This window comes from Helobdella robusta (genome assembly GCF_000326865.2).
Source record: "Helobdella robusta unplaced genomic scaffold HELROscaffold_1, whole genome shotgun sequence".
NCBI lineage: Eukaryota > Metazoa > Annelida > Clitellata > Rhynchobdellida > Glossiphoniidae > Helobdella > Helobdella robusta.
Window position 1 is genome coordinate 277,467 of NW_008703570.1, and position 11,832 is coordinate 289,298.

The 11,832-nt window shown below is 32.3% G+C and overlaps 1 protein-coding gene across 1 annotated transcript; it reads right to left on the reverse strand.

The window, feature by feature from the left end:
- Positions 1 to 9,115: 9,115 nt before the first annotated feature.
- Positions 9,116 to 11,129, reverse strand: HELRODRAFT_158324 (hypothetical protein; the record flags this gene model as incomplete). Its single annotated transcript, XM_009010431.1, has 3 exons — positions 9,116 to 9,537; positions 10,625 to 10,656; positions 11,053 to 11,129. 3 exons carry the CDS (start codon positions 11,127 to 11,129, stop codon positions 9,116 to 9,118), a joined length of 531 nt encoding a protein of 176 aa, XP_009008679.1.
- Between the last annotated feature and the right edge of the window lie 703 nt (positions 11,130 to 11,832).

Genomic DNA, 11,832 nt, shown 5'->3' on the forward strand with positions numbered 1-11,832 from the left:
CATTAACGTTGCAATCTTGTTTTAAAGTATTTATTAAAAATTTAAGATAGTCTTGCGAATGTCATGTTTGTGCTATGCTGAATTAACTCAGCTTCATACATCATCACTTGTGTTGGGTTCAATTGAATTGTCTGCTTCTCAATATGGGATGTTGTTGTGTTGTGTGGTGAAGTGCGGTGTGATGTTATGGTGTTGTGTGTGGTGATGTTGTGGCGTTGTGTGTGGTGCTGTGTGGTGTGGTGAGTATTTATTGTTTTGTAGTGGTAATATTTCTTCAGGTTTCTATGCTATGCTTCGCGACGTGATATGATGGTGATATAATGGTGAAATTATGGTGAAATGATGGTGATATGATGTCGTTATGTTGTGCAAAATGTTTCATAAACATTTTACATTGTTTATTATGTTGCAAACTAGTAAATAGCGCCTTGTTTGTTACTTTGCACCTACCCTTCCGATTCAACGCCACCTAAGAATAAAGTGTATTTCCAATGTTTCTCTACTGACATTCATAGGCGCATAGTCTGCTGCTCAATATGTTTCATTGGTGTTAGAGGTTTGATGAATGACAATATTTGATACGAAGCTAGATCCATGTTGTTTGCACCTGCTTGTTCAACAAACTGTGTATTATATTAATAACTTCGCGTTGTTTGCTTTGCCTGCTTATTACTTTGTGGTATGTTAATTTATTGTTTGAGGTTAATAATAAGTTTAAAAGTTGATTTGTTACATTTCAAAAACAAGGTTCAACTAAAAGTCTCTACCAAATTTGAAAAATAACAGAACAGCAAATGATTTAATGCGTTGATATGAAATACAATATCATAATATCATGATATGTCTATCATTCGATATTAAATTGGATAAGAAGGAGAACGATGGCAACAAGACCAAATGTCCTCAAGAAAAAAGAAAATCCATCACAAAAAATGATCAAAATGTAGAAATTGAGTGAAATACATTATATAGTAAGGTTCATCCATATAATATCTTTTATAATTCTGCCACACTTAATTCAAGTATCACGTAAAATTAGACTGTGAACGAGATTTGTAATCGCTTATCAGGCAAAGAACTGATGTTACAATCCGTTGCTTCCATGTTAAAATCAGTGAACGACAATAATATTCTACTAAGATTTTGACACAATGATGATATGATGGTCACACAGTACTAGATGAACATTTATATTGAAGTGAGCCTTGATGTTATTGACAACTGTCATATATTCTCTATCTTTAATAGAAATTTCCATACGCTCAACTCCTCAGACACACCTATTCTTGCAGTGAAAGACACGCACAAACACATTTGAATTATTAAAAGCAGACTGGGACTAAAATTCGACCCGGGACTTTTAAAATCAATCGGCCCTAAACTTTTAAAACAAATCAGCTTTCCAGAGACGTAGTTGTAAATAGTATCTTAAGATCTTGATCTCCCTTTCCAAGCAAATAAATTTCTCAGGATATGGACCAGACCATATAAGAAAACTAAGCTCATTTATTGATTTTATAAACAAAAAGTTGTTAAACTCCATAAAAATATGCTTTTTAATTTTACAATAAAATTTTATTTGATCTCTAAAATATAATAAAATAATACCATGAAAAAAGTAATGTTTTCATTAAAAATACACTGTTTTATTTTTTTGTCTTTTTCTATTCTTTTCTTTGTTAATAATATATAATATCTTCAATCAAAAAATGATTTTTTTAAAACTAAATGTTAAGCAATCAACAATTATTGATAATTTTTTTCGTTGTCTAAATTCATTAATATAGATTTTTCTGTGTTCATCAGCACGAATAATTTCAAACTGTCTTGTGACAAGCTGCTTATTAGACGATTTTTAATAAATTTTAAAATAGAAAAACTTCTTTCACAAGCTACTTGTGCGAGAGATAAGGATAGAATATACTTTTACGCCATTCCAATTTTAGAATAAGCTTCGCTCATTAAGTTGCACTGCAATATGACAAGTTAAACAACATTTTATGCAATTTTTACACGACACACGATGTTTGACATTTATTTTCAAAGTTATCATCCTCTTCTGCGTTTTTCTCAAAAACGTAGTTGCTCAATATCGGGTCTTTTATTTTCTCTCAGTATACTGCCAAGCTTTTGATTTCTACATTCGTAGATTTTCCCGCAGTAGTCTGATCGTCAAAAATCATTGAATGCTTACTTAGTTCATTTAGGGCTGTTTTTGGAAGACCTTCTTTATTTTACAATTCGGGGTTCAGCAGTGTGATATTTGCATAAAGTCCATGCGTTTTTTTGAATCTTCTGGTCAAATTACATGCAATATTGATAAATATTAAATCATGCAAATTTTTTTATAAGCATCTACCAAAGAAATATCCGGTTCATTAAATTTCGTTTCATTTTCTCCTGGTAAAATTTTTTTTTATCCGTTTTTATGGTAGTGGGTTTTCCATTTCCAAATTATAGATCTCTAGCTCATTTTCAAATTTTTTAAATTTTTTTGACCCTTGATTAAGTTGAGTTGACTTTGAAATTCATACAAATAGATTTTTGCCATCTCAATTTTATAGTCATCCATCTGAAGAACCGGCCCACTTTATCATTCTTCTACCGGCCCACCGGGATTTTTCCCGGTGCTCCCGATGGCCAGTCCGGATATCTATCCAGGATATTAATTTTCATTCTCCGTAAATAATAATATCACCATCCACGTATATAGAACGATCATTTATAACTTTATTGCTTACATGAAAACGAAGAGTGTAGGTGTATGTTGTTGTGCCTGTTGTTGTTGCGTTTGTTGCTGTTGTGTCTATGTTGTATTTGTTGTTGTGTTTGTTGTTGTATTTGTTGTTGTATTTGTTGTTGTGTTTATTGTTGTGTTTATTGTTGTGTTAGTTGTTGAGTTGTATTTCTGTTTATTATTTTGCAGATTGTGTGTGCAGTGTCATTTGTGTTGCTGTGCTGTCGTTCGTTTTTAATCTCAATGTTGTTGTTTGCTGTTCTGAATAAACAGAGCATACAGCTAAACCCGTGTAAGCAAATATGAGACAATAAACTGAAGAGCACGTCTTTTAATTGAAAATGTGCCTGATGTGATTTGGTGGGAGAAACATCGCCAAGTTGCTCTGCGCCTGGCAAATGTATGCAAAGTACACAATTCTGTGGATGGCTTGCAGCTCTATAGCATAAAACAACTAAGAAATAAAATGAGTTTTGGTGCATGCACAGAGTAGGCAGTATTGCAATACAACTGTGATCTTTTTACGATGTTGAATAACCAATAAAAAAAATAAAACCATCAGATGTTCGTGTGGCTTTTCATGAATGAAATGGTTAAGTTTGTTGTAAGATTTGAACCAATGTTATGAATAATTTTTATTTCTATTTTTCAAAATGATGGCCTAAATTCCAAAAATTTTGATTTTTATTTTTGACATTCATCATCAGTTTGTGTTCTTTATCAAATATTCTTCTGTTTGGTATCAATTTCGAATCAGTTGGAAAATTTTCATCTCAATTTTCATCTCATGCAAACAAAATAATTCAGCAATGTTATTCAAATTATTAAATTTATAATTTAGTAAAAACCAAATATTTTCTTGAAAAAGTGCTCAAATGTTATGGGCATTAAATATATTTGAAATGGCTGTTCACAAAAATAGATTATAAAAACCTCATAAAAAATGATTGATCTAGATATTGATCCTATTGGGAACTCTACACATTAATCAATCTAAAACCAAATATTTTCTCAATATAATTTAACCTTTGCATAACTTGCAAGCGTTAAAAAAAATTTTATAGAACAGAATATAATTTATCATTCATTTATCAAACCTTAAATCATTTCATAAAAATGAATACATTTGAATTTAACATTTTTTTTGGTTCGATTTAGATTAACATAATAAGTACACTATCAAACTTGGCTTAATTGATTGAAGACAACAACAAAATTTGAATATTATTTTTCATGAACTTATACAATGGGTAAGCTAAAATGTTTAAATGTTATTGAATAAATGTTTAAATGCTATTGAAGAAACGTTTTGTTTAAATCTGTTCAATGTCCCTTTCCCTCCTTATTCATTTATATTATTATGAATTATTTATAAAATTATTTATAGAATTATTTGAAAATATATTAATTAAAATATATTCAACAAACATATATTCAACAAAATCTTATTAACTGAATTGTGAACAAATACCCTTATGCCATGACACGCAGGTAAAACTCACAAAAACGTGGACGAAGGAGGATCTCAGCATTCTCAACAGACAGAGTATGAACATTATCACAACTCGTTCTCCTTCAACAAATGACCCGGTCAAAACATTCTCAACGTTTCAACAAGATTAGAAAACTGAACACTTCACTTTTCAAATTTTCTTCTAAGGGATTTCATCAAAAAAAAAAAAAAAAATCGTAATTGTCCATCAAACGAAATGATCATGGCCTTCTGACGACAACATTCCCTTGATTGTATCACAAACACATGCAGTTGAAACAATAAGGACGGAAATAACACACAATAAAAATTTCTAAAATGGGATGTCTGCTGCATACTCATGCATTGAGTCAGAACGTCATTGTCCCAAGTGAAACTAACATGACTGAAGCAGCAACCGTAGGGCACGAACACCACACACACACATACACACACGCGCACGCACAATAACTAACAATTATAAAAAAATGCATTTATTTATTCATTTTCAAGTATCAATTTATGGCAATTTAAGTAGTTATTAGTTCAATCATTGGAGCCAAAAATCTAAATAGAATAAAAAATAAATTTTTATTCTGTTTTCATAAATGAAAACAGAATAAAAACTTAATAATGAATTTACATTGAGTGATTGATGAGTATCATTTTAATAAGTTGAAATGAATGTAAAATTAAATTAAATTTATTTCAGAAATCTTTTTAGTCCAAAATGCGGCAAACGTATTTATGCGAAAACCTTTACAGAAACGTGCAATTGAGTTGAGACATCATTTATCTAACAAGTGATGAATATGGATGAAACGATAAAAAAAATGTTGGAAAACAAATTTATGATGTCGGCTAAAATAATTGAAATTGCTGTTAAACTTGAATGCCAGAAATGAACTTCTTCAACTAATTAATCGAAATAAATTTGCGTACGTAGAGAATCCACGAACCCTGCACTTTTAAAAATCATGCAGGACATCGTCTGCTGTTTGCTTATCATTAAGTCTCGTATCAACCGTGACATTGCGTGAGAAAAATTTTGTCGACGAGTTTTTATTTGATTTTAATTTAGTTTAAAAAAATGTTCAGCGTTTCAAAATTACGATTTATCATCGGTCTAGTTTATTTTCAATTGGCGAATAGAAAATTTTTGTTTTGAAATTCTGTTTTGATGACAGGTTAGTCGGATCACCATTCAAATTTCCCACTGTTCAGCTCGAAATAACGTTTAATCTTGTTGATCAGCAAAAATAATTTAAATTTATGAATGTTAAAACTTTACAACTAAAATGTTTCAAAAATGATATCAAGTTAAACTTCAATTCTATTTAGAATAATAAAGCCAACTGACTTTAATACTATTTTCATTTGAAAATTTCTTGAGCATATGAACAAACAAAATTCTCGAAGTTCTTAGCATTATTTAACGTAAATTAAACGGATCATGTGAAAATTTGTGAGACCGTGAAGCCAGATATGAAAGCTTACCCTAAGTAACTCTAATGCTACCAATTATATTGTCCGGTTGTTTTTATTTATAAAACCTAGCAGCAGAGCAACTTGAAAACCTCACATTTTTTACTGCTAAGGAATTTTTACAATATAAAAATTTCAGTTGATTCAAGTATGTGCCAACATCTAAACAACGTGATTCCTACAGAAAATAAGCAAAAATAACGCTAAAAAATCTCATATATTCAGTTTGACTTTTTTTTGAAAAACTTTAGTGAATGGGTGTTTGCTTGTGAAGGAAGACATATTTGCAAATTGCTTTACACGTTTTAAAATTAAAAACAAGCTCCATTCTTCGATTGTTCGAAGTGTGCGATGAAAATTCGGAATGTCTACAACAGATGACAAGCGAAATTAACTGAAATAACAATAAACATTCTCGAGCAGAAGTTATTTTTATTCTTTAACTACCCTTTTGAATTATATTGAATAATTTTTTCCTTTGGTAACATTAGTTTATGAATTTTGAAAAAGTTTAGATCTGGGCTTTTTTGAAGGTTTAAAGTGTTATGAAAATGTGTTCAGACCGTGTTTGTGCTATTTAAATTCACCAGTGCTTCAAACGAATTAATCGAAAAATGATAACGTTACTAACAACTTTGAAAGCTGTTCACAACATTAATATAATGGTTATAGGTTTAGTTAAGAGTACATCAGCTGCTCGAATTACAGCGTGAGAATTGAAATATAGTGGTTCAATTTGAGTGGTCTTTCTTATAATAACGTGGAATCTGTTTAATTTTGATACGATTAATTAACTAAATTTTTTAAACATTCGAGTTACATCCACACGCATACAGTAATACGGTTTCATTGCTAAATAAAAAAGCATTTAAAATATAAAAATATTTACTGACACGTTCAGAAAAGTACTCATATTAAACATGTAACTAATTGTTTTTACAAGAAAAACGCGTACATTGCTTCCATTGCCATTACTTGGCGCATCTTTCTGCAACTGTATTGAAGTAAGTGTCAAAATTTTTATTTAAAATAGTATAAAGAGAAGTAGTATCGATATATATTGTTTGTGCGCGCATGTGTGCTTGTGTGTGCATGTGTGTGTGCGTGTGCGCGCGCGTGTGTTTGTGTGCATGTGTGTCTGTGTGATCACAGAAAAAAAACCAAAGAAGAATAGAAAATACTGCTAGACCGTACAAATTTATTTTTTTGGTCTCCTGCCACAAACTGACAGTGTCCAAAAATTCGCATACTTCTTATTAATAGCTATGAGATGGTTGACGCATGCAGTGACGACTGGAAAACTATGTGGAGCAAAAAAATGTTTATGATTATGCACCAAGACGTTACATTTTTAAATGACTTTATTTTATGTTGTTACTTCCTTGCCTAAAAACATCGGTCAAGCACTGAACAGTTCATCCCCTTTGATTAATGAATGCCGAATGGTCCATAACGACTGGTTGAAATTCACTCGCAACTTCTCTCTTCATTACTTACCTCTCTAATCGTTGTCGTATTTTGTGGGTTTTTGAATTCGTTCGAGCTTAATTTGTTAACAATATGTATTTAACAAAATAGTTAATTAGTTAATAATTAATTAATTAATTAATAGTTAATAGCTAATTGAGATACGACATGAGTGTTAAATCAAATTATAATTATAATTTTTTACAAGCACTACCAAGCATACGGAAATTTTTTTTTGAATATTTTAATGAAAAATTTCATTGATAAAATATCCTAATATTTAATGAATAATGCCGAATGACGAAATGGTGTAAAGCATTACGAACCAATGTTTAAAATTTATTAACTCACACTGATTGCAAGAAAACAGAAAATTTAAAAAAAATTGATTTTTTATGAAGTTTAGAGAAAAAAAAAACCTGATTTCCCACATCTCATACTTCTTGTTAAATTTAAAGTGCAATAACCTCACAGAGCTAAAGAAACCTTATAAGCATGTTGACGGGTGGCAGTGTGCAAACAAAGTGATGTTATATGTCAGAAAAGTTCAAATACCCTTACAGTCCATAAACTTAGATAAATGGGTTGAAATCCGCACATTGTAATGATAATTAAACTGTTTAAAATTTTACAATTTAACTAGCCAATGTCTATATATTCGCATATATTCAACTTGTACTCCAGTCTGCATGCATTTTAGACTTATCCGTTTTAAATCTTATCTGCAATAAATCCCCGATTTATCAATGAGGATCCAGATATTGGAAATTAAACTTTTCACCACCGAGCTTGATCCCCGAAACAAAATTATTACTTTTCAATATCTCAACAAATCCCAAATAACCCAGTCGTAACTATTTGACGTAACTATTTCTTCAAATAGTATAAACTTTAGGTAATGTTCTAATAATATCCCAATAATTTCTCAATAATGTCTATCCAAATAGTTCGGTAAATTCAAAATTTATTATGGTAAAAACTAAAAAAAACATGCATATATGTATTTTTATAATGGTAGAGGAGTGATGAAAAAAAGTGATGAAACTTCTTTCGAATAAAAACCAAGATGGGCAAGCTCTATATGGACAGAAAAATATAAGGTTTATGAACAAATTAGCTGAGAATGGTAAAACTTTATAATCTAAAGAACAGTGCAAAAATTTGGAAATGAGTTGGTTCCTAATTAAACAAATCTAACAGGGTATCAGCGGAAAATGAAATGAACGGCCCTAAAATAGGTGAATCGAGAATTAGTAAAAAAAATTGATTTTCGTCAATTTGATTCCATGAACGAGTAAGTTTCCATTTATTCTGAGATGTGGGAACAGAAATAGGGAAACAAATTTTAACTAAACTGTGGTCTGAGTACACATTTGGTGGCCCAACGGAAAAAAATTGTGAGGGAAGGTCAGAACTAGAGGCAATTAAATCTAATGTTCCACCATGAACGTGGGTTGGTTCATTTATTCTATTTATCAATTGATATAAATCAAAAATTTCAAATAATTTCAATGCATTAGGGTCGTTCAAAAGTTCAAAATGAATATTCACATCTCCAATAAAAATAACATAATTTGCTAAAAGCAATATTTGGTCAAAGACAGATGATAACTCATCAAAAGTATCAAATGTATGTATGTATATATGTATGTATGTGTGTGTGTGTGTGTGTGTATATATGTATGTATGTATGTATGTATATATGTATGTATGAGTGTGTGTATGTATGTATGTATGTATGTATGTATGTATGTATGTATGTATGTATGTATGTATGTATGTATGTATGCATGTATGTATGTATGTTTGTATGTATGTATGTATGTATACATGTATACATGTATATATGTATATTTGTATGTATGTATGTATGTATGTATGTTAAAACCAAATCAGCGATGAGTGACACTAAACAGTCAAACATCTGAAAAAATCGGTTAACAATTGATATCTCGTTATTCGCTCACGTCGGCGTTTAATTGAACATTTTCGGTAACACAGACGCGCAAAAACCTTTGCAGCAAACAAGATATATGATTCATGGCAAAAAATAGCTCTCTGCCGTCGCCGGACCTGCCACTTATCATTTTGCAAATCTTTTTAAAAAATATTGAAGTGTTGTTGTCCATCGGGCCAAGAACCTCGATGCAAACAGGTAAAAAATCCATCGAGGGCAGGGCACCTTCATATTTTTTAAACTTTTCATCCGATGCCCTGGTTGCGGCCAAACCACTTTCTTTGCTGGTTAAGTGCACGTACCGTTCCGCTAATGTGCCCGGAACGGTTACGTCCCACGCCAGGCATCTACCGGCTCTCCAAGGAATCAACGTGCAGCCATCCGGACGTTTTCCATCCAACGCGGAAATTCCCGAGGGCTCTTTAAGAACGGGTATTGAAGCCTTGGAGAAAAGCCGGCAGATGTAATCATTTAATGCGGAATGGCGCAACTGACGACCTCCACCTAAACGACAGACCAGGCCGTGGTGACCGTGTTCGTTAGCTTCCGCACCGCACCTACACAGATATTTATGGTGGACCGTTAAACCCAGACGAAAACCAATGGCCATCCTGACCGTCTCATCATCCAGTCGGGTACCCACCGATGAGTTGGGCCAGGATCTCAACCAACCGCAGCTCGCGTCGCTTGACGCGGCCAGCAGACGAGCCGAAGTTGCATCGTCGGGACTAGAGGACAACAAAAACTGAAAAGTTGTTTTGTATGCCTCTTCCAGCAACCGAGCTTGAAAATGTTTTGCTCGGTTGGGTGATGCTGGTGGGGTACCAAGATTCGTGAAAGATTGCCGGAGCAGGGCAGACTGCAGGTCGAGCGTGGCCGCGGCAGATGATTTGTAAACCATAGGTGCCAGCTGGACCACGCTTAACAACCCCAGTCCCACAAACCGAACCGGCAACTGGGCCTGAGACCAGCCCCTGTTCTGTCAATTCAACATTGCATAGGGTGACAAAAACTGACCTCAGGGCGCCATCGAATCCGCCCAAAATGGATGCATCAACCGAGAAGGATGTATTGAATTGAATTGAATTGACATTTGTGGCATTTCAAAAGAGTCGTTTGCGTACAATTCGCATTTTTTAATATTAAGCTCAAGCCCAATGATGGAGGCATTGTCTTTTAAAGACAGGAAATCAGTAGCTAAAATTGCACCCTCGGCGGCCAAACTGATATCGTCCAGGTAGCCGCAAACGACTTTTGAAAGAGATTTTTGTATGTATGTATGTATGTATGTATGTATGTATGTATGTATGTATGTATGTATGTATGTATGTATGTATGTATGTATGTATGTATGTATGTATGTATGTATGTATGTATAAGGCCAATCTTAAAAAAAGAGTATTCATTTTTATGTTCAACTTGTTATGTTCATGTAATACATAGAGATTTTATTTCAGCGGCATGTAAATGAAGTCAACAGCAAAAATTTGAAAAATGTTTTCGAAACCTGTCCTCCTTAAATCAAAAAAAAATTCAATCCTAAATTTAAAAAAAAACAATTGGGAAAGATTTAGAAACAAATTAATTCACCGGAAATTTATGTAAAATATTTTATTTAATTTTAATTCTGTTTTTTGCTGCATGTTTTCAAACGTCACTTTATTTGAAAAACAGTTCACATACCTTTTTAGTTTTAATTTGAATATTCAATTCACCGAAATAGTGCCAAAGACAATTGCATTCCGCATGAATGTATTTAAAATTCAGCTTAAGATTTGCGTTTCAAATGTTTGTCACGCACGCATTGCATTGGATGGAAGGCGATGGTACACGTATCTTAAATTATTAGCAGCCAGCCAGCTAATACGCCACCAGCGTGGCACGATAAATAATTAAGCCGGAACTTCGGAGATCTAATTTAAAAGTGCTACGAACTTGTCTTCTAATACAAATCCATTTCTTTTTAGAATCGTGTTCGGCCGGTCAACCGCCTGTTTACTGCCTGCTCTCATTCAGCCATCTCTGTTGTAGTTTTTTTTTGGATTTTTAAGATAAATTTAAACCATGAAATCATAAATAATATATAAACTGAAATGAATGTTACAGGTTACTTTAAAATTTTATTAAATTCTATTCAGTGATTTAGGTGTCAGTAGATTTATTTATATATGATGATTATCCGAATTATTAAATAGCGGACACCATGAACAGAACAATGAGTTAAGTGGAACAGTTTAAAAAAGTGATGTCACTAGATATTCAACAAACTTTACCAGGAACGTAACTGGCAGGTATAAAAGAGTGAGAAATACTCTTAATTAATATTACATTTTACTAGACAAAATATTTTACAATCAATTTATCGGAATTTTCAATTGAATAAAAATCATTCAAACTATCAAACTAAGGTTATTATTTATTTTAACATCGAGAAACTAAGTGAATGGCAAATAACAAGCATGTCCTCAGTTAAGATATAAACATTCAAGTGCATATCATTTTCCATGTTGGGACATTTTTTATATTTTCATCCAATTTTAAGGCATGTACAATTTCTATAGGAAATTCGATGTTGAATTAAAAATATTAAGTCGTCACTTAATTAAGCACTGGTATACGACTTTGTGCCTGGCAGAAGTTGAGTTGAAATTGCTGAATGTCTACTGCTTTGCAAAATATTCTTGGAATACAATTGTTGCAGAGAGTTTTACGAAC